The 23,491-nt window shown below is 40.7% G+C and overlaps 1 protein-coding gene across 3 annotated transcripts in view; it reads right to left on the reverse strand.

The window, feature by feature from the left end:
- Nucleotides 1-23,491, reverse strand: part of cdc14ab (cell division cycle 14Ab) — a 154,738-nt gene that overhangs the window by 128,149 nt on the left and 3,098 nt on the right. For all 3 annotated transcript variants that reach the window (XM_062452673.1, XM_062452672.1, XM_062452671.1), the window contains exon 2: nucleotides 14,750-14,840. In XM_062452673.1, coding sequence (XP_062308657.1) covers nucleotides 14,750-14,840 — 91 coding nt within the window. The remainder of the gene's footprint in view (nucleotides 1-14,749; nucleotides 14,841-23,491) is intronic.

Raw genomic sequence — 23,491 nt, forward strand, 5'->3', positions numbered from 1 at the left:
TCAACAGAGGATGCTGAGATCAACACAGACCCCTTGCTGGACTACCCCTCTCTAGCTGGACAGCTTCTCTTCAGCCCTGACCCCTGGACAGCTTCATCCAGCTGGCCTGCCCTGCCCTGCCTGCCTGCAGGCCCTGCTTGCCCCTGCCTGCCAGCCCTCCAGAGACAGTCACCCCACAGACACAGTAGCTCTGCAGCCTGCTTTTTTGAGGACATTGATGAAAAAGGACAAACCATAATTTGTTACTTTGATTACAAGTTTACAATTCATATTTCAGCTAAACAGTACATGTAAATCAGCATCTGAATTAAAATGTGACGAGAAATGGGCAGTGTAGTTGCTGAAAATGTGCTTATTTTATTGATGAAACGGCTAATTTGTAAATTTGCTCCGACTTTTCGATAACCTAGCTAGCATCGCAGTGCAGCGCCACCTACTCTTCTGGCAGTGAAGTGTTTTCAGCACCCACAGCCTTCGGAGTACTATAAATTCAACCAATCCGTCCGACTCCGTCCGTCTGTCCGTAACGGAGTCGGAGAAGTATAATTCGGCCTTTATTGGCTTCAGGTGACATCATTCTGATGTACCATGCGCAATTTTATGCAATTTTACCTTGAAATGTCAACCGTTTCTTAACCCTTGTCCCAAAGCTGACCAAAGCTAATACTCTGCCCTTTCTATTCATAAAATCTAAACAGTTGGTGTGTAGCAGAGAGGATAGAGAGACTGACTTGTAACCTCATGTTCATGAGTTCAAATCCCCATTCAGCCTATTGTTGTTGGCCAAACATGAAGTAGTTTTGCTCTCTTGTGGTCCAACTCTTGACCTTCTACAATGTACATTTTTGTAATATTTTACCATTTTGCGGAGGAACCCGCATCGCTGCTTGCAGCTATATTCTTATTCTTCTATTTCTTCCGCGACACCTTTCAGCGCCTTCAAATCTTCAGCTATTAAAACCGTAAAGCTATCAAAAAAATCAGTTTCAGGCTGTGACTGCTATAGCTTTTCAGCTTTGTACCTCTTATGCTTGAATTAATATAAATCAATATTCATAATATTTTTAACATGGTTTTCCAATTGAGTTTTTTTTTCAAATCCTCTCAATCCTCTTAAACCTCTTCAACTTCCTCAATCTTTCAGCTACAGCCACCATTTAAACTTTAAAATGTTTTTTTTTAATTCAGCTTTTTGATATCTATTCAACTTTTTTTAATATCACTGATTATGTTTGATGAGTTTTTCAAACCGTTTCTGAGATTTACATGGGTGTGTATGTGAGAGCCTAGAGTGCTGACTGAAACGCTTAGAGTGGAGGGGAGCTTCGAAATCAGTTTCAAAAAGTATTTCTAGTTTGCCAGCATTGCCACAATTTTCACTCTTCATGCTTCATTTTTGGATCAATAGATAGCTAATTTTGTGTTGGTCGTAGACAGTTGTCTGTGGAATCCAACAGACTTACACATTTGTTCAGAGCCCCACGAAAGTGAGACAAAGTCCAACTCTCGCCCCATAGAGACCAATGCAAATCTGGTGACACATTTCTCTGAGAAAGCAGAAGTTACACGTTTTTGAAACTTCCGGTAGAGTCGTATTTCTGACTGCACAGACATATAAAGGATATGTCTGGTTTCGGCAAAGTCTTGGGTCTCGGAAAATATCCGTATTTTTTGGATTGGACGTATACTTTTGCGCCTAGGTTAACTTGTTTGAGGTGTGGATTCTAGCTACATTTCTGTTATTCGGTCTGCCCTCAGCGCGTTAGCAATCATAGCTGCACCGTCACCGTGGCAACCAAACAGACATGCGCCACTCAGTCTCTTACACAGGTGATTGGTATTAGCTTATTAGTGGTGACACAATACAAGCTATTCAGTCAACTCGTCTCATTAAAGGACTAAGAGCACCTACTAATTCTGCAGATGCTGCTAATATCTCTTTTACTAACTACTATTGCTAATGGAACTGTTTTGTTCTACTACGCCACTGAGTGCGTTCGACCATGAGAAACCCGATTACTAGCAATTGTCGGTTTATGCCAATAATACAATTACTAGTACTCCGTTTACATGTGTAATTGGGTGTGCTTTGCCTTCGGCAAGGGCACAACCTTTGTTCTCTCACATATATATTATTATTATTGTTTCTCTTCACACCCCTAAGTCTTCGTCAATATTTGGACTACATAGACAACCTAGGTGTCAAAAGTTTCGTCTTGGTAGCGATTGAGTTGCTTGTATTTTTATTTACGTTCCGTTGCATGGTTTAGGCTCAAGTTAAGTTTTTGTGGCGAAAAGTGAAGCTAACGGTGGCTAATTTGCCAGCCACAGTCACTGACGTTACTAACGTCAATACGTCACTAACGTCACGAAAACACGCGTGACTACCTGTAGCAGAACATTTGTTTCGCATCTGTTAACTTGGGGGATAGCTAGGCAAACTATGCCTTTACTGCAAGGCAGCTGCAGAAACGCCACAAGCAAAGGGGCCAGGGTGATAACTATTTACTCATTTTACATTGTGATGTGAAACACAATTGTGAAATGTAATGTACAATATTAGCTGATATTATTAAGGAAGTGGGCCCACATCTACTTTCGGAAACGGTAGTCTACTATTTCACTGAAGCATTAGCATGACGTTAGCCTCTGTTGCCCGGGCAACACATACTACAGTGGTCTATGATGCATCTGTTTTCAATCATTAAAATAAACATTCCTCACAAATACATTTTCGTTGTAGGATTTATTATGACATTACATTACAAGTAAACGATTTGTTGGTGAAATTATCATTACCTGTGGTGTCAAACCAGTGTTGCTCACTGCAACGCTGTAGCCTACGCAAGACACACTACAAAAACATCTACACAGCTGTTTAGGAAGTCAACGGCGACAGAACATGTTCGGCACTCCCCTTAATTAAATCAAAAGTCTTTCAATAGGTGAAACTATCTGACTACTAACCTGAACTTCATTGCCACAGCCTAAACTTTGTCAATCTGTTCATGAAAATAATTAATTTCAGCCTAAACCGTACAACGGAACGTTAAATCGAATTCAACCAACGCAATCGCTACCAAGACGAACACAGCAGTAGTCTAGTACTGTACTGTCTGTAGTAGTAGAATTTACCGGGGCAGCTTCTCCACACAGGGCTATATCGCATTTTGCGTTGTTACTGACAATGATCGCTACCAGTGAGCTTTTTATGAATGAGCGATTTTCCACTAAATAAATGTCAAGCTTATTTACGTTTTTGGGGGCATATTTTCAGTTAGCAGATGGTACTGTTTGAATCGCGATTCCATCTTCTACCGCCGATAACGTCGTAGAATAATCTTCAAAGGGGGTTCTTTATTAATGAATGAATGCAATATGAGTAGGCTAAATGACTGAAAATATCACGAGAAGGGAACACTTGAAAGGACGTTTAAGTCATAGAGATTAGGTCAATTTTTACACCGGTCTGCCAAATGTATTCGTTTTGATTCAGCTATGAGGCTGCCTCTTGCAGGGGAAATGAGAAGACATATTTCATTCTACACTTCACTCGTATTTTGAGTTGTAAATGAGCAGCAAAAAAAAGATGCTTTTAAATCTATGTAATATTTATAAATAATAAGTAGGCCCTATGCATTTTTATATAAAATATACAGGAATATCAGTTGTAAAAATGTCATTAAAATCCCTGTACAACCGACGCAAGCAAGCACACCCTACAATTGTACCCTCTCTAGTTGGGTGTGCTTTGCCTTCGGCAAGGGCACAACCTTCTCTCACATATATCTTATTGGTGGCCAAGCTGCGAGGCACCGAGGCACCTATTGTAATTGGTAGTATTATTGGTGGCCAAGCCGCGAAGCGGCGAAGCCACTAAAGTGTTTCTACCTTTTCTTATTGGTGGCCAAGCCGCGAAGCCACTTAAGTGTTTCTACCTTTTCTTATTATTATTATTAATCATCTTCCTCTCCCATTGGAGTCTATGGCAGCCCCTAAAACCGTATTGTAAAAAGTTGTGAAATTTGGCCCACTCTTTCAAGACAGTCCCTTCTTTCTTTTCACCAAGTTTCATGTCTCCCATTGGAGCGTTCTAGCGCCACCAATGGGTCAAAATGGGACTTGTGTTTACACACGTAACTTTTGAACCGTATGACCGATTTTCAAACATGAGGTACCGTTGGATTCCCTGGGTCAAGACGAGTTCAACACACCCTATGACGTCGATTTCCGGTTATAAAGATTTTCCGCCATTTTGAATTTTAAGAAAAACCGTTTTTTCGCTTCTCCTCCAATTTTGGTCAAATCTTCCCCAGAATTGGCACACATCATCGTCACAGCAACCCACACTAAACATTTCGAAAGGATTTTTGATTTTCAAAACCGTTTGTCCGGTACAGCCAAACAAAATCGGCAGCAAAGACACCAAACAGGAAGTTGGGTCTTCTTGAGAAATCAACACCAAACTTGGTGTGATGACTCAGAACCCTCTTTTGAGGATGTCCAATCAATTTGGTGCCATGTGATCACTGGGCGTGGCCGCAGGAAGCAAAAATGTGTTTTGGCCAATAACTGTTGATTTGTTTGCCTTTATTAAGTGATTCATTTGTCTCATTGATGCGGCCGCCATTTTGAATTCATTGAAAAACGTTTTTTCTTTACTCCTCCTACAAATGTTGTCCAATCTTCACCAAATTCGGCAGAGATTATCTTCAGACCAAGCCTCACAACGCATTTTCGATTTTCGAAACCGTTTGCCTGTTACAGCCAATCAAAATGTGAAGTTAAGCCATCAAACAGGAAGTTGGGTCGTATCTCAGCAAATCTTTGATGGATTCACACCAAATTTGGTATAGTGACTCGGAACCCTGTTCTAAGGATGTCCAAAATGTTTTCTGGGTCATATGACTGCTTGGCCACCTCATTGCTGCTTGCAGCTATATTTATATATATTGTTTTCCCACCCCTAAGGATCAGTCAATATTTGGACTACATAGAAAACGGCGGTGTCAAAATGTTCGTCTTGGTCTCGATTGCATTGCTTCTATTGGGAGTTACGTTCCGTTGCACGGTTTAGGCTGAACTTAAGTTTTTGTGGCAAAAAGTGCCTTTTGTCAACAAAGGGTACTCAGTGCTAGCCTACGTCACAGCGTCAGCACACGTTAGCAACGACGCATGGATACAACGTGCATAGATGTTGCACGATACAGCGAGTATCGTGCCGTGGTGTACTAACAGCATCATACATGTACATTTAAGCAAATCAAGACTTGCATGTACAGTAAGTAATGTAACATTAAAATATAGCTGCAAGCAGCGATGCAGGTTCCTCCGCAAAATGGCAAAATATTATAAACATGTACACTGTAGAAGATCGAGACTTGGACAACAAGAGATCAAAACTACTTCATGTTTGGCCAACAATAATAGGCTGAAAGGGGATTTGAACTCATGAGCATAAGGTTACTAGTCAGTCTCTCTAGCCTCTCTGCTACACACCAACTGCTGAGATTTTATGATTAGTAAGGGCTGAGTATTAACTTTTTATAGGATACTGAAACTCTTCTTGAGTTGATCTCTTTCCAGACTCTTAGTCAATGCACAACAAACAATAGTCATGTGGGCAACTGGGCTAGGGCAGCGCTCATATTCAGCTCCTTGCAAGAATAGCCTGTGACAGTACAGCAGCCGACTCTCTGGTCCCATTAAACTACACAACATGCACAATCAGGGTGACCAACAAGATTATATTAACTAACAAACATCTAACTGAACGAACACAACAACTGAAATCCCTTGCACGGCTGTTGTAACCAACTATTTTCCACAAGTCTTTGCGTTTTTTGATATGCCGCACTGCATGCTGGGTACCCAAGGGTGCTGACGCTGATTATCTAGCTGTGCTCCGACTGCGTGATATGAGTATTAGTTTTTGGTCAGCTTTGGGACAAAGGTTAAGAAACGGTTGACATTTCAAGGTGAAATTGCGCATGGTATTTCAGAATGATGTCTGCCTGTTTAACTAAACAAGTAATCAAAATTATGACAGGCCAATAGACTGTGCCTGGATACGAACCTGTGACCTTGCACTTTGTAGGACACCGTCCAACACACACTGCCTCTTTTGTGTGACTCACATTTTTGAAATTCATTTCAGCTTTCAGCTTACGGGTATTTTCTAATTTCTGTAGGCCTATTTTCAGCAATTAAAAAAATTATAATCCAACGCATTTTCTGCAGGAAATGCACTTTCTAGTGTTATAATGTAATGCTTGTTTGTGAGTCTTGTGTGGATGCTTTTGATATTGTTGTTGTTTATTTTTTAACCCTATATTTTACTGCTGTGGAGGTTAAATGTCCCTGGTGGGATAATTAAATGCTTCTTATCTTATCCTAGGTTCTCCAGTATGGCGTAGACCAGAGTCTGCCAACTTTCAGAGAAGGAGACAATGCTGTCAGCTGGTGGGCAGCTGTCTTTGAAACAGGAAGGTACCCAGGTCTCAGCATGGCAGTAAAGGCAGCGTTGTCGGTGTTCCATGGGCCACTGGTGGAGTCTTCATTCAGTCTTATGTCTGAAATCATTGACTCGAGAAGTGGCAGCATGAACATTTCCACTCTGAGTGCCATCCAAACTGTGAAACACACCTTGCTGACCCGGAAGCAGACGGCATTGCAGATGTTTAAAAGAGAAGACCTGAAGTATGGGCCAGTGGACCAAAGGATGTGCCACAACATCATGTCGGCCGGAACCAAGGACAAAGCTCTGAGGAAGCAGGCAACCCTAAAGGAGATGGAACGAAGGAGGGAGTTTGACTGCCAGCCATCCTCAAGTGCTGCCGCAGCAAGAAGAGCCAAGGCAGAAGAGGAGGCGCTTGCCAGAAGGCGACATGCAGCCAGGTGCAAGAGAGCTTGTGAAACACTCGTCAAAGCTAAGAGACAAAAAAATGTTTTTCATGTCTGTCAGTCTTTTATTTTTTATTTGTGTCATGCGTCACAACACTTCCTTGAGTTCCAGGCGTTTCCGTGTTGTAAATAAAATCATTTTTAAAATATTAAATGTGTCATTCTCTTTAAGTTACACTCAGAAATGTGTCATTTGCATATTAAAATCACAAAAAAAAAATCGAGCCAGGGGCACACCCCCCCTCATCCTCCGCGACACTGTCACCTTTTTTACTCTGAGGAGTTTGCAGGTCTGAGTATTATTAAGTGACTTTATTTGGTAAGAGTACAGTGCCTTTATTTTGAAGGCCTTTTGGAACGCTCGTGAGTTAGAGTTGACAAGCTAACAGCAAGCGAAGCACGGACAATTTAATGTTCTGATAAAAGTTTAAGGTTGTTATAACGGATGTTAGCGATCTAACGAAACCTCTATTCCATTGAGTACAGCATGCAGCCAACGAGGTATGTTGTTTTGTGTCTGTATTTTACTTTGCATGTTGCGCATGTCATTGTATGTTCATATGAAGCTAATGTGGTCTTTATTTTGTCTTTATACTGTGAGTTTAGTTTTCACGGTGGATTTGGAGAAAGGCTTCAAATAAAACAGTGTCATTGTGGGGTACATCATTCTGTTTGGGCTCATTAATGCCCTTGATCTAAGCTTTCCAGACAACCTCAAGTACACCTTTGAGTTTTTCCAGAAGGTCAATTAATTTGGATGGGCACAAGCTGAATGCAAAAAGGTACAGCAAATACTAATTACATAAGAAAAGAAACCCTTGTGTCCGTTGTTGGTACATTGATGTTAAACCTACCTTTTTCTGTGTTATCTTTGCCTGAGATGGTATAAGTACTTTACAAGTGGTTTTTGGTTAGGTTTATGTGATGGATCTTAACCTTGTTTTTAAGAATTTGGAATTTACATTTAGTCATTTAGCAGACGCTCTTATCCAGAGCGACTTACAGTAAGTACAGGGACATTCCCCCGAGGCAAGTAGGGTGAAGTGCCTTGCCCAAGGACACAACGTCAGTTGGCATGACCGGGAATCGAACTGGCAACCTTCGGATTACCAGCCCAATTCCCTCACCGCTCAGCCACCTGACTCCCGGAATTAAGCTGCACTTTTCTCTTTTTTGGGAAAATCAAGTTTGCATAAAAAGGCAACATGGGAGTCAGGTGGCTGAGCGGTTAGGGAATCGGGCTAGTAATCTGAAGGTTGCCGGTTCGATTCCTGGCTGCGCAAATGACGTTGTGTTCTTGGGCAAGGCACTTCACCCTACTTGCCTCGGGGGAATGTCCCTGTACTTACTGTAAGTGGCTCTGGATGAGAGCGTCTGCTAAATGCCTAAATGTAAATGTAACATTGTCCTTATTTTGTCAGGCTTGCCTTATTTTGCTGACCTTTATTACGTTTCCTGATCTTTGTTTTTTTGACGTCATGGATCCTTCTAGATTTTTAAGTGCGATCTTCACTTTTTTATATACATGTTTAAATGTCCTGCTCAGTCACTGTGGTTACTTGGATTCGAATTATTGGCTTAATTGGTCTGAAATAGAATTATCCCTTTCTTGTAAACACCTTTGTTCGAATAATTGCGGTCCGACTACGATCCGATCGACACCCCGAGATAACTCGGTCCGAGTCGGTTGATAATTCGGACATCGCATGCTTGTAAACGGTGAATTGGGCTATGAACTGGACTCTGCGTCTTTGCGCATGCTTGAGATCCCACCGCCCTCCTGCCCATGGAGAATTAAATTATCCATGTTCCTTCGGCGGCGGCGTCTTCTCTCCATTATCAATCTAGCCAATAGCGCCGTTTGCATTCGCAGTACTTCTATTGTCATCATGCACGAAAAGTAGAGGGACGTAGCTTCACCTTGCTCTCCGTTCGCCATCTTTCTCGAAATGTTGATGTTGTTGTTGTTGGTAGTGGTGAAGAGGTCAAGCGGAAATGGCTGTATCACCACTAGTTGAAAACAGCGCCACGTATCGTACTGGGATATGACATGCTTTCGGCCAATGATTCACTTTATTCACTGCCATTCCATGACATTCCAACTGAATATTTTCCGATAGACAAAAACTATGCGACAAACGCTTTAGTATGGCTTCAAAATGTACTCATGAGAAGGCTAACAAGTAACACTAGCATAGTAGTTGCATTGCTACGAGTATTATGCTAGCTAATTTAACCCGGAAGCTAACGAAAGCTAGCTACCGTTTCGTATAAATAACTTGCACTGTGTGGCCCGTCGGAAATATTTAGAACTCACACGTCTAAAATACTTCAATATAAATATATATAAAATATCAAAATGTCATAACATTACATAAAAACATGTGCAATATAGCATAGAACAACATAATAAAGTGCAATTAATGCTTATAGTGCAACAAGTACTGGAACACTGAAGCGTATGCTGCCCCCATCAGTTCCGGAAGAGGCGCAGCACCGATGCTGCTAACACTGGCATCGTCGCTAACGGTGCCTACGGTGCTTCAAAAAAATTGGCATCGTCGGTGTTGTCATTTTAGAACCGGGAGGTGTCGGTAGTATCGGTTCTCGTGACATCCCTACAGTACTGTGCATAAGTCTTGGGCACCCAAGATTTTTTACACAAATAATGTCTTATACTGTATTTCTTCAATTAAATGCTACAGCTTTTCTTGAATTACATGTTTCGATGAGGGCGGTGTGTACACGAGGGCAGCTTTTATTATTATTATTTAATCGTAATTAAGAACAACACAGGAATTGCGCAAAACAGTTTATGAATTAGTAGGCGACATCTCTGGTGTCTCGTCAGTGAGGAGGCAGATGAGGATACTAATAGTGATGCATAAAGTTTTTTTTAAAGTTACCGTACCTATTTGTAGTAAAAATAAATTAGAATTATAGTAAATATAAATTTAATGTTGCTGCATTTTTTCGTTTAAATGTATCAGATTTGAATGCAACGTTTAATCAAAGAAATATATGTAATATAATTTTTTTATTTGTGCAGCAGTATAAAAGTGCAATATTGCTAAACCCTTTAAAAAAATGTATTTCATTATTTCTTAAAGCATTTTTCCTTAACCTTTTTTATTTTGTATTGTGCCTAAGACTTTTGCACAGTACTGTATATTAGTATAATAACAGTTGCCCCAAAAAATATCATTGTTCGAATAAAGCTAGATTCGAATTGATACCATCATGGAAACTTACTGAGTGTGTGTGTGTACACATTTTCAATAAAAACACCAACCAGGTTTAGTCTCTTGTACGTGTTAATGAGGGATTTCATCAAGTTTGAGTTGGACCAATGTGAATGAATTTCACTTAGTTAATTGAGTTAATGTAATTATTTCCTTTCAGCTGTATTTGTTGAAAATGAGTCAGGGAAAAATATTGTTATTGGATGGAAATCCTGCCCACAATTAAATTGAGTTCATCCAATGACTTATTTTACTACAACTAAAAGAAAAACTGTCATGGTAATGTTAATTTCCAGTGAGCTTGACATTTTCCCCCAACCTTGGGAGATACCTGGATCCGTAAGATCACGACCATGCAACACGTCAACATTTGTTTAATAGAGATGACCCCCTTCAGTCTTCACTGTTTTTCATGACTCAGTAGGCGTGGTTCTCATTTCATTAACCGTCACTGTCTTTGCAGAGCTTAACCCCATTCAAAAAGTCATTGTATCTACACAAATGACCTACTTGGGATTCAAATAGGTGCATCATTCCTTCTTTCACTATTCAGTTGAGAAAGCTCAGTGTTTCCCACACATAGACTAATTTGTGGCGGTGCGCCATAGAATCAACACCGGCCGCCACATATTGCGTTTCGTTATTCTTTTTAAAATGTATTTTTGCTATTTAAAACACGCAGCGTATTCTTTCAGCTGCATTTCCTTTCCCTACTCTCCCTCCATCTCTGTCACTCACGCGTCTCTCTCACATACACACACACACACGCGTCTCTCTCACATACACACACACACACACACACACACACACAGCCTCTCCCCTCCGTGCACACCATGTCTGTCTCCATGAAAACGAGATCATCCCTGGAAGCGTGGAAGCTTAGCCTATTTGGTACAGAGAAGATGGCTGGCGAAATTCACAAGTTCACGAAAGGTTGGTATCTTGAACACCTTTACACAATTACACATTTAAAAAGTGCTATAAAAAATATTTTATATTCTGAATACAATGTTGTCAGTGTGTTAATGTTGGAGTCCCCACCCGACCCTTAGCAAACAAGCGCATTCTTTAGAAAGTTAACTAGTCGCAAGTTTGCGGTAAAATGCAGTTGGGTTGTTGAGGTCAAAACGCTATCGGAAGCAGCTATGATTCAAATAAAATTATTATAAATAATGTTATACCATTTTTTTTACTCTTACACTGAATGTTTGGTGCTTCAATCCAGAGGAGTATTGAAAAGTATTTTCAGGCACGTGTTGAGGATGAGGACCATGTCTCGCTCTCTTTTAGGGTGTTAGATGTGTAGATTTTTGGTACGGCGTGTGGATTTTTGTAGAGGTTTTTGCTGCTAAATGACTAAAATGTAAAGAAATTTGAATGGGGTGTGAATTTTGTATAGGGTGTTAAATGTGTGGATTTTGGGTTGGGCGTGTGGATCTTGTGAAGGTGTGAATACTTTTTTATTAATATTTAATATAATAAAGTTCTGTGAAACAAATTATTAACGAAGGAAATATTTTGAACCCACCCGGACCCGGTCAGACACTGGGCGACACCCCCCCTCCCACACACACACACACACACCACCACAAACTGCTTTCTAATCTGTGGGAAACACTGAACCTAAATCGGAAAATGAAAAAAACATTTGTTTGCATTTTCACAATTGAGAATACGAAACCAAAAGAAACGTGAAATGGCAAAATATTATACAAATTTACATTGTAGAAGATCAAGAGTTTGACAATAATAGAGCAAAATTACTTCATGTTTGGCAAACAACAACAGGCTGAATGGAGATTCAAACTCAAAAGCATGTGGTTGCAAGTCAGCCTCTATCCTCTCTGCTACACATCAACAGTTGAGTTTACATGAATAAAAAAGGCAGAGTAATAGCTTTGGGACAAAGTTTAAGCAGCTGTCATTCAATCATCTTTTGACATATCAAGGGGAAATTGCGTATGGTACTTCAGAATGATGTCATCCTGTTTAACTAAACAGATAATCAGAATTATGACAGGCCCAAAGGCTGTGGCTGGATTTGGACCTGTGACCTTACACTTTGTAGTACACCATTGGGCATATGTGGACCATTAGCGGTCAGGGAGTAGTGAGTGACCTGGTGTATCATTGGGCCAAATGTTTTAAAATCGGTTCGAGGACGTTTTGAGATATTGAACCATTTCATGGAGAAGATGGAAAATAATAAAAATACTAACAAAAACAATAGGTTTCCTCATACCGGAGGAACCCTAATAAAACTAACAAAAACAGGCCACGGACCTTTTTTTTTTTAGAAATGTTGTTGTGTGTCGTGGAAGTTATTGACTTTTTTGGTTATTGACCTCTTTGTGTGTTGCACTTATACTGTCTTGTTAGCTGGATTCAGTTTTGCTAGCCTCAAGTAAGAATAATGGAGTCTTATGTTTAGAGGAACTAAAAGTGTAGCTGTCAAGGAAGACGAGGTGGAAAGCATTGTGTCTGCATGCGTCTTGCCAGTTCATATAACTCTTTAATTAAATGAATGTACGGTTCCAGTGCGGCCATGGTGTCAATATCAAATTACTCTGGTATGGTAATATTTAATACTGAATGGTTGGTGAATTTGCTGCAAGCTTATCAAGTGCAACACACAACAAAGTCAACTAGAGAGGATACCATTTCTGGGGAAACTGTAGGGTGTGCTTGCGTCGGATCAGTGTTTCCTCTAGAATTTTTTTTTAGCAGTGGGGGCAGGTCTGTCTGTCCGACCGCCCCCCCCCCCCCCCCCCCCGCTGAAACCCAGTTCTAACCCTATATTTCGGAGCAGGTTAGTGTAATAGTCTAATAACTAATGTCATATTGCACATACTTTCATCCTATTTCCCCTAAAGCAAGAAGGTTAGGCTACTTAAAGAGACCTTCCACTCAAAGTATGTTCTAAATGGCATAAATGCTGCCAATTAATAATTGATGTAACAACGTATTGTAAATGGTCAGTAGCGATTAAGGTCCTCGAAAGCATGTACACTGTCTGCTTCATTTCATCTTGATAGGCTAAGCATTCTGTAGCGAATAATAACAATAAACCCACTATTTATTAATTAAAACTACTTCAGCATAATAATGCACTTCAAATACAAACGTGAGCAAAGGCAGCAATCGCTATCGAATCAACAGACAGCAGACAGTGCAATTTAGCTAGCATGGGGAAGAATACAAACAACGAAAATCACCAGTTAACTTAATTTAAATTAGCAAGAACTATAGACTAATACAATTACAGGCTTAAATGAACTGACAACATAAGTTATACGACTTACAGTTCTCAAGGACGCACACACGCAATCTCAACTGCGGTGTGAAGCGCGTGTCCGTGCTATTCTCTGACATGCACTCTAACAATCCCTGCTGATAGACGGCCTACAATTTTGTACAGCCCTATTTCTGATACCGTGGCGGAAGAAATGTTTTCATCAACATAGAGGAAACACTGGTCGGTTGCAGGTGGGTCCGTCCCCTTAAGTTTTTCCCTTCTAGTGATATTTTCAAGCATTTAGCCTACTCATATTGCATAATTCATTAAGAAACCCCTTTGAAACAAGCTATTGTAACAACGTTTTCAACGGCAGTATTTCAGATGGAATCGCGATTCAAACAGTACCATCTGCTAAGCTAGGGGGAAATGGCTTAAGCGCCGGAAATTAGAATGTTTCTTTTGACAAAGTTTAGGCTGTGGCATTGGAGACAGCGACGCACCACACAAGTTTGAGTTTAAATACATTATTTAACGTGACATTACTTACTGTACATGCAAGTCTTGATTTGCTTAAATGTACATGTGCTGTTAGTACACCACGGCACGATACTCGCTGTGCAACAGCACATCTATGCACATTGTATCCATGCGTCGTTGCTAACGTGTGCTGACTTTGTGACGTAGGCTAGCATTGAGTTCCCTTTGTTGACACAAGGTACTTTTTGCCACCAAAACGTAATTTCAGCCTAAACCGTGCAACGGAACGTGAATAAAAATACAAGCAACTCAATCGCTACTAAGACGAAACTTTTGACACCGACGTTGTCTGTGTAGTCCAAATATTGACGGATCCTTAGGGGGGCAAAAATAATAATAAATATAGCTGCAAGCAGCAATGGCAGATTCCTCCTTCAAAATGGCAAAATGTTGTAAAATTGACATAATAGATAGTTACACTGGGATTAACCAGAAGACTTGAAACTGTCATTTCTGTCAGAATAATAAAAAAAAAGTTTATACCTTTGCCTGGATGAGAACCCACCACCCTTCGCACATCAGCACTGCGTCTCATCCTACTAAGCCATATATTATTATATGTGAGAGAACAATGGTTCTGCTCCCCGAAGGCGTGAGCACACCTAATAACTGCCAGGTCACAACTAAATTTCTAAATCAAGTTTGACCCGTGGCCTGTTAATGTATTTCGTTTGTTGGTTTTAGATTCTCAATTGAAAAATTAAAATATGAATGATACAAGGATTGATTCAAAACTGCAATTTTAGTTTGATTTGGTGACAAGTTTGCATGCCTGGTTGATACGAACAACAACAACATTGAAACACAAGTGAATATAAAATAAACTTACTTTTCATAAATGAATTCGTCATCCGTGCAAAAGTAGTGCGTGTTTGTTGTGCTTTTGGGCTTGCTTCTCAGTGTAGCAAAATACAGTCGTTCTGTAAAAAGATATAAATATATACATTAATAACAAAAATACATCAATGAAAGTCTGTGATAATTGTCTTACAGAACATTTCTTTAGTTGTTTAACCCTTGTGTTATCTTCGGGTCATTCTGACCCATCAGTCATTGTGACCCACCGTCGTATTGCGACAACTTTACAGCATACAAAAACAAAGTGAAGCATTTTCTTTTAACCGTTGGGCTGTCTCAGACCCCCCACATTGCAAAGGTTAAAAGAAAATTATTTTTATTTGTTTTTGTATGGGGTAAAATTGGGTAAACACAACGATGATTCGTTATGAACCTTTGGGTCACGTGACCCGAAGGCAGCACAAGGGTTAAAAAGAAAGTCAACAGACCCTTAAAAAGGTGCCTTTGCCATGCAGTTTACCTTAAATAATGAAATTTGAGACCTGTACCACAGTTAGAGTTCAGATTTAGTTAATTAATAACCATTTCTGCCTTCATTAACTCAAAAAAATTGGAGCACCCACCGAATATTAAGGAGCACCACAACTACAATTTTAATATTATAGATTTTGCGAGCTAGTTAGCTTGTCACTTGACAAAAAATCTCTTTGAGAGCGCTTTCTGGTGCATATGCAACCAAAATGGTCGCAATTGTAAACCCAGTAGATGAATGAAAACAAACAAGTTCATGGTAAAAAATACAAAGCTCTAGTGTACACATCTTGTGCCCAAGTACAAAATAATAACATTGGGGTGATCAGATTAGCCCCAATTTTCCACAACTTCGTCACAGAGAGGGTGGGGATCATATTGGCCCGCATAATGACCATTCACACAACCCCCCCCCCGCCCCCCATCAATATTTTTAACAATTCTTTCAGATATGAATATTAAAACAGCCACTTCCAACATGAGGTTAAGTACATTGAATAATAAAATTTTAATTTTACAAAATGATGTCATTGAACAACATGTTTCCAAAACATTTCAGGTCCATGAAATAAGATAAAGTCTAGAGCACGTCCGCTTTTAATGTTGGCGTCATGGCCGCGGGAACTAGGGGTGCTGAGGGTGCTGCAGCACCCCCTGACAGCACGAGAATTTAAAATGATATGACTTGAAAATCCACCACCGTGGCACAGCCCCGCAGTAGTGACTAGCCATTGGGAACACCAGGAGAAGAATAACGATGGAAAACCAGGCTGAGAAACATATGGGGGGGCTGAAAAATTAAGAGAAAAAATACATCACCTTCACTAGACAAGGCTTTACCAATTGAAAAACGGCTATGTTTATTTTACATACAGCTCAACTATTTTGCGCTCAAATAAAGGCCAAAAAAATGTGTCTCGCTCGCACGCTCGCATTAAGGATCAAACTCCCGAACTAGCATCACATCAAACACAGAATGTGCATGCATTAGCAGGGCAGCTGTGGTGGCGTATACGGGGGCCGGTTCTGGGGGGACGGTTCTGGTGGGCCGGTCTGGATCAATGTCCAGGGCCTATTTTTACTCCCAGTCCGTGCCTGCCGCCCCGCAACATTCTAGTAGTAGCTTTTTTATGAGAGGAGGCACCACGTTATCCCACACTCTACATTGCAACACACTACCTTGGCGTGCTCCGATAAATTCTGACAGGGCTGAAGTTTGCAGTGGTTTCTTTGTTTCCATGTGGGTTTCGTTTTGTTGTGTGATTGATTAAAAAAAATCCCCAAAACACATTAAAAAGCACTGAAGTTTAAAACTTTATAAAAGTCACATAAAATCCAATACATTTTTAAGACCAGTCAAATTAAAATATTAATTATTAATTAATTAATTAATTAAAATATTACCATATTTCTTCGATTAAACGCCGCCCTCAAATTAACGCCGCCCTTGAATAAACGCTGCACCAAAAAACCCAGAAAACGGTTATTTAATTGGTTAAATTTAAACACAGTATTTATTACACAAGTAAATCACAAGTGTACAATATAAAATGTAAAAAACGAATTTGCCTTTCATCAACCCCAAGTTCGCGTGCTACAGATCTGTTGCTGCATGGTGAGTGCATGCTTTCTGCACAGCTTTCTGTTTGAAAGCTAAAGTGTAAGAACGTTTCGGCATGCTGCTTCAGATTTCGACACAATGTAGAACACTTGTATTTGAGACAGTTAAAGTACTACCAACTTTGTCTTTGTAAAAGCGCTGTGAATGGTTCCCACTTGTACTCCCGACTTACACTAGGCTTTGTGTTTGACCTTGTCTATTCTTTGTTTGTCTATGGCCGCACTGCAGCTACAATTCACTAAATCTCTAATTAAACGCCGCCCTTGAATAAACGCTGCACCAAAAATGAACAATGTGTAATAAACGCTGCAGCGTTTAATCGAAGAAATACGGTATTTGATTTTAGACTTCCGCGGAAACCCTGAAGAAGAACGTCAACTTGACAGTGACTAGTTTTCTTTTTTAAAGGCTTCTCACAGAACTATAAAACAACTAACTAGATGGATTGATGCTTTTCCATCAGACCTAGACAATGATTGGAAAGCACAAGTAGGCTACTATCCATAACTAGAGCTTGTTTGTAGGAGCAAAGAGACACTTTAGTCACTGGCTATTTCAGCTCAACCTAATCAATACAATAAAGTACTCTTGTTATGTACTTGGCTGAACAATATCAATAAGATGCCTTACTGCACTGATCAAAGTGATCAACTACTGTATGCCTGGCAGAATAATGGCTCTGTACTGAACCCAAATCTCTATCAACCTGCTCCCTTAATCTATAAAAGTCGCCTCATTGTGTCTTTGATCTTTCTCAAAATATTGCTACCAATACTGTATGTTGCAAATGGTGACAACACCCGTCTTGTGTCTTGAAAGAGGTACTACCTTTACACTTTACAAATGTGTACTTTAGCTGTGACTTACAGCAGTTATACTGGTGTGTGTCTAGTGTGTCTGTTGTGTTGACACAAAAACAGTACTCAGGTACCAAGTTGGTCCTCAAACGAAAATAACGGTACAATACCAGAATTTCTGAATATAAGGTAGTACCGAGTACCGGGTTTTACCCCGGTACCCATACAGTCGGACGCTGACAAGCACAGTTTGTCGCTAGATTAGACTCTGTCGCTAAAAGTTGCTAAATCTAGCGACTAAGTTGTTAAATTGGCAACACTTGACAATCAGAAGACACAGACATTGTGACAAGCAGCTAATGCTGCAGGGGCACCACTAAAGGTTGTCGACAAGAAAAGTGGAAGAGCCATGAATGGAAATACTTTGGGTGTGAGGCAGATGACAATGAGAACATTGTCGATCACCATAAACCAATTAGCAAACGTTATCGTTTATGTACTTTATCAGGGTTTCTGCAGGTTTCAGTAAGTCAAATTTAAGACCTTTTTAAGACCATAAAGATCGAAATTTAAGACCTACACGATGCATTACCAAAATTCAAATCAAATCAAAGAAATTCTGAAAAAATCATTTTATTTAAATTAATTCAGTAATTGAAAAAGCATTAATTTTACACATAGGTTAATCACATTAGTAACCTTCCACACCCAACAACGTGCCAAATCCCCAAAACCTTACCCCCAAAATAAAAATAGGGTAAAACAAACTTGCCCTCAAATAGAGAGAGAAAGTGTGTGAGTGTGTGACTCCAGCACCTTCACAGTTCACACCAAATGTAATATTTTTTTGGCAAAGTTTGCAGCGAGCCTCGTACCTGGAGCTGGGTACCGCTTGTAACCAACAGCGTAAATCGCTGTGATCTAGCCATGTCTCGTTGAAAGTACACTTTCCCATTTTCCAGACGTAGCCGAACTTTAACAAACTGTGAGGAGACGCAGACGTATTTCGCGGGCAGGTATTGCATTTATCACAGGATTTGTAGTTTTATCACTGCATACGTACCAACACCAAGATCCCACAGAAAGAACTACAACACACCGAACCAACGTTCTGAGGGCAGCGTTCTGCTGGTTTTGTAGCAACGACTCTGGAGCTCCACTCTGTAGGCTACGACTCAATAATTTGTTGCTACTTTATAAAAACGCTGCGATCAGCGTTTCTGGAAATTAACGAGGGTAAAACTTTTTTTAGACTTGACTAGATTAAATTTAAGACCTCGGATGAAAATCTAGCCGTTTTTAAGACTTTTTAAGGCCTTAAATTTTAAGTTCAGAATTTAAGACTTTTTAAAACCCTGTGGAAACCCTGTTTATGGTTTGCAGCATACGTATATGACAAATAGTGGTTCATATGACAAACCTTGGTTCACAGCTAAACTCAGAAGTTTGAGGTTGGAGAAGGAGGAAGCGTTTAGGACTGGGGATCGAGACAGATTCAAGGAGTCGAAAAACAGGTTTAGCAAGGCGGTGAGAGAGGCTAAACGACTGTACTCTGAGAGACTACAACACCAGTTCTCAGCTAACAACTCTGCTTCTGTCTGAGGCAGGGCTCAGGCAGATCACCAACTACAAGCCCAGAACCCCCCACTCCATTAAACTGGCAAAACGATCTGAATGAGTTGTACTGTCGATTTGAAAGACAATTGGTCTGTCCTGACCCACACCTACCCACCCCAGAGGCCCCCACCACCATTGAGACGACTCTCTCCATTCAGGAGGGAGAAGTTAACAGACTGTTCAAGAGGCAGAACCCCCGCAAAGCAGCTGGGCCAGACTGTGTCTCTCCAACCACCCTGAAGCACTGTGCTTGACCAGCTGTCTACGGTGTTCACCTACATCTTCAACACAGTGGCGGTTGGTTACTCAAAAAATCGGAGAGGACAGGAGAAAAGAAAACTACGGCGTGTTGTTTGTAGCAATAAGCCGATTACATCTTCCATAGCTCTCAGTAGCAAATATAGTATCATACTGTATAGCCTATTGATTGTAACACAAAGGATGAAGAAAAAAAAGGGCCAGTTGACCAAGAGGGAAAGACGCATCTAATCACTGCGGGCATGGGACCATTTTACAAAAGAAACCCTCCGTTTAAAAAAAGGAAAAACAAGATACAGATAACTTTATTAATACCAGGTAGGCAAATTTGGTCAATGCGGTTTTTCCCCAGAAGCTTGAATCTTATGTCGGCATTTATATGCTCCCTGCTTTTGTTTTGCCGCTGTTCCTAAGGTCGCACAGTACCCCTTGAACCTTCGCACTTACAGTCTAACGTTCTCACCTATTCCGTGTAGCCCATAAATGAAAGGGGTTCTTGATTTAAAAATCCTCACTTTTTGGTAGGGTTAGTCATTCTGGAGGAGAAAAGTGCTTGCTCTCGCACACGCTGTAGCTAGCTACTAGCTGCTACTGATGATGGCAACACAAAGTTAATGTACCATAGTTTTATCACAGAGAGTGCTGTTGAGTGACCTTCAGTTTAATATTGTGTATTTTAATACATTTTCCGGTGACAGTAATATATTTAGTATAGTTTTATCTAAAAAGTAACTTTTTGAAAGTAAAAAAAAAAAAGATTACTATTTTAAGAAATGTCACTGAGGACAATCCTCCTCTTCCTACCCTGTCAAGCCTCCACTGCTTCAACACCTCTCTGGAGACATGCCATGTGCCAGCCGTTTTCAAGTCCTCCACAATCATCCCTGTGCCCAAAAAGCCAAGGCCAACTGACTACAGACCCGTTGCCCTGACCTCTGTGGTAATGAAGTCTTTTGAGCGTCTGGTGCTGGCACACCTCAAATCCATCACAGACCCTCTCCCGGACCCCCTGCAGTTTGCCTACAGAGCTAACAGGTCTGTAGACGACGCAGTTAACATGGCCCTCCACTTCACCATCCAGCACTTGGACTCCCCGGGATACTATGCCAGGATCCTGTTTGTGGACTTCAGCTCTGCTTTCAACACCATCGTCCCGACTCTGCTACAGGACAAGCTCTCCCAGCTGAACGTGCCTGACTCCACCTGCAGGTGGATCACTGACTTCCTGTCTGACAGAAAGCAGTGCGTGAAGCTGGGTAAACATGTCTCTGACTCCCGGTCCATCAGCATTGGATCCCCTCAGGGCTGTGTTCTTTCCCCTCTGCTCCAGTCTGCAACAGCGTGGAGTCCTTCCGCTTCCTGGGCACTATCCTCTCCCGTGACCTCAAGTGGGAACTAAAAACCAGCTCCCGCACTAGGGCTATCAACGAATTCGAATATATATTCGAATAGTGGTTAAAAACAGAAATTCGAATGTGAAAATTAATATTCGAATGTAAAGAATATGTAAAAAAATTAAAACAACGCGGCAGCAGCGGCGCGTCTGTCTGCTTTGCGGGTGGGCGCGCGCCTCAGCGTCACTGCTGACAGTTGACTTGCGTGGAAGATGGCAGAAAGTGCAGAACCCAGCTTGACCGCAGCAAAGAAAGTGATTGTAACCCCAAAAAATCTAAAGAGTGATGTCTGGAAATATTTCTGATTTTGGTCAGTTGATGGTAAACTTGTTGAGCCTACAGCTTAAGTAGTGTGTAAGCTATATGAGCTAGAGTTAGCTTACCATTCAACAACTAGCAACTTGAGGCTTCAATGTCGGTTCTATACTCTAAAACTTCAATTAATGTTAATAATATTTGTTTCAATCACTGAATGAAGCCTGCCATATTTGGGAAAAGAATCGCGACCTTAAATTGCTTGCACAAAACTCTTGATCAGAACTCGGCATTTGTTTATTGTTGTCGTTCATTTTACACCGATATGCGCACAGAGCGCGACGGTGCGGGAGAGAGAGAGAAAGAGTGCGTGTGTGCGAGCTAGAGGCCAAGGTCTGCGGTCTTGGCCATTAGTTCATTTACTTCTTTTTGTGTAGGTAATATGTTGTTAAATATGTTTAAACTTAAATAAATTAGGCCTACCTACAGTATACAAGTAGTTGTATCTCGTTGTATTAATTTGTCCTGTTATTGACGTGCCTAATGCGCAACCAGAAATTCGAATATATTCGAATATATGTGTTTTTTTAAAGGGAATATTCGAACATCATTTTTGAGCAATTTTGACAACCCTAGTGGGAAGACCGAATTGCAGCAATAAATGAATGGACAATAAAATTTAAAATAAAACACAATTTCTCCAAGAATGCTTAGGTGGGGTGAAAAAAGCCTTGGGCGGGGCACCTTAACCTTTTCAAAGCAGGAAACACACTGGTATTACAGGGAGGGGCTGTTTAAGACGATACCATGTTATTGTCTTACTCAGCATTTCAGAAAGACCCTAAATGAATATCAAAACTTGAAACTGCAGCTGTAAAACGATCGGTTTTGAAAAAGCTGTATTTGTGACGTCAAAAATGTAGCATCACCTTTGTCACGCCCCAACATTTACATACAGACCAGCCCTCTGGTGTTCTGGCCCAGGATCTCAGACACTAGTTTAGCTGCGCGCTGCTCTGTGTACTTTCATGCGAATAACAAAGGAGAAAGTTTGAAATATTTTAAAGTATATTGAAAATGGACCATCGTAAATGCAGTGTTCCAGGCTGTACTGGGAATGCTGACACTTTTCATAATATTCCCTAGGAACCAGACACTCGACGGGCATGGCTGATGTTTTTCTATGAGAAGATCCCTGTGAAGTTCGACACATTTATTCATTTGCTCGAACCATTTCACCAAAGACAGTTTTGAAAAAAAACCTTGGACAATTTAAAGAAGGATTTGCTAAGCCACTGTTGCTGAAAAGAGGTGCTGTTCCAACCGTATGCTCATCACAAACGCAAGCTGTAAGTATGATTTTGTCGCTAACAGTTAGCCTATTAGCAATGCTAACGTCTCCTGTATCTAGCATAGGTAGAATGCTAAATACGTTTCAAAACACATCAACATACCTTACTTAGCAAATGACTCTAGCAAGACCATCTGTAGTCGGCCTTAGAAGGGAAGCTTCCGAAAAAATAGCCAGAAAACGAATAGCAGTCTAGCCTATTGCTAACGCCTGTCTAGATTATCTATTTGAAAGAACTGGAGAAAGGCAGGTGCTAGTGATGGGCATTCCGGCTCTTTTTCGTGAGCCGGCTCGTATGGCTCAGCTCACTAAAAAGAGCCGGCTCTTTTGGCTCCCTAACGGCTCTTTAAAAAATACATGTTTTAACTATGAATTTGACTATGATAGGTGTGAAAACAATTTGATTAAATTATGAAATGAAATCATACTCGACCGTAACCACATATCTTTAAAAATGCATTGATTTGTCATGGCTCTCCTCCGAGTTTTGACTACTCTCTGACTGTGTGAGTTGGCTTGGCCCTCCCTCATGCAGGATTGACAGGAACAGACGATGATCGTGTGCGCCTGTAAGCCTACAAGTATTTTTTCGTTGTTCTTTGAATTAGTCAATTATTTTAAATACAATTAAAATTCATTATTTCATAATCATTTAGTTGTTATAGGCTGTATTAATCTATTAAAAATAGAGTCGGCTCTTCAGATATGCGAGCCAGCTCCCGACGTTCACCTTCAAGAGCCGGCTCTTAGAGCCGGATCGTTCGCGAACGACCCATCACTAGCAGGTGCTAGATACAGGATACGTTAGTATTGCTAATAACTGTTACCAACAAAATCATACTACAGCTTGCGGTTGTGATGAACATAAGGTCGGAACGCACCTCTTTTCAGCAACAGCTTCATAGCAAATCCTGCTTTACATTGTCCCAGGTTTTCAAAAATGTCCTTG

Source organism: Osmerus eperlanus, chromosome 26 (genome assembly GCF_963692335.1).
Source record: "Osmerus eperlanus chromosome 26, fOsmEpe2.1, whole genome shotgun sequence".
NCBI classification, from domain to species: Eukaryota; Metazoa; Chordata; class Actinopteri; order Osmeriformes; family Osmeridae; genus Osmerus; species Osmerus eperlanus.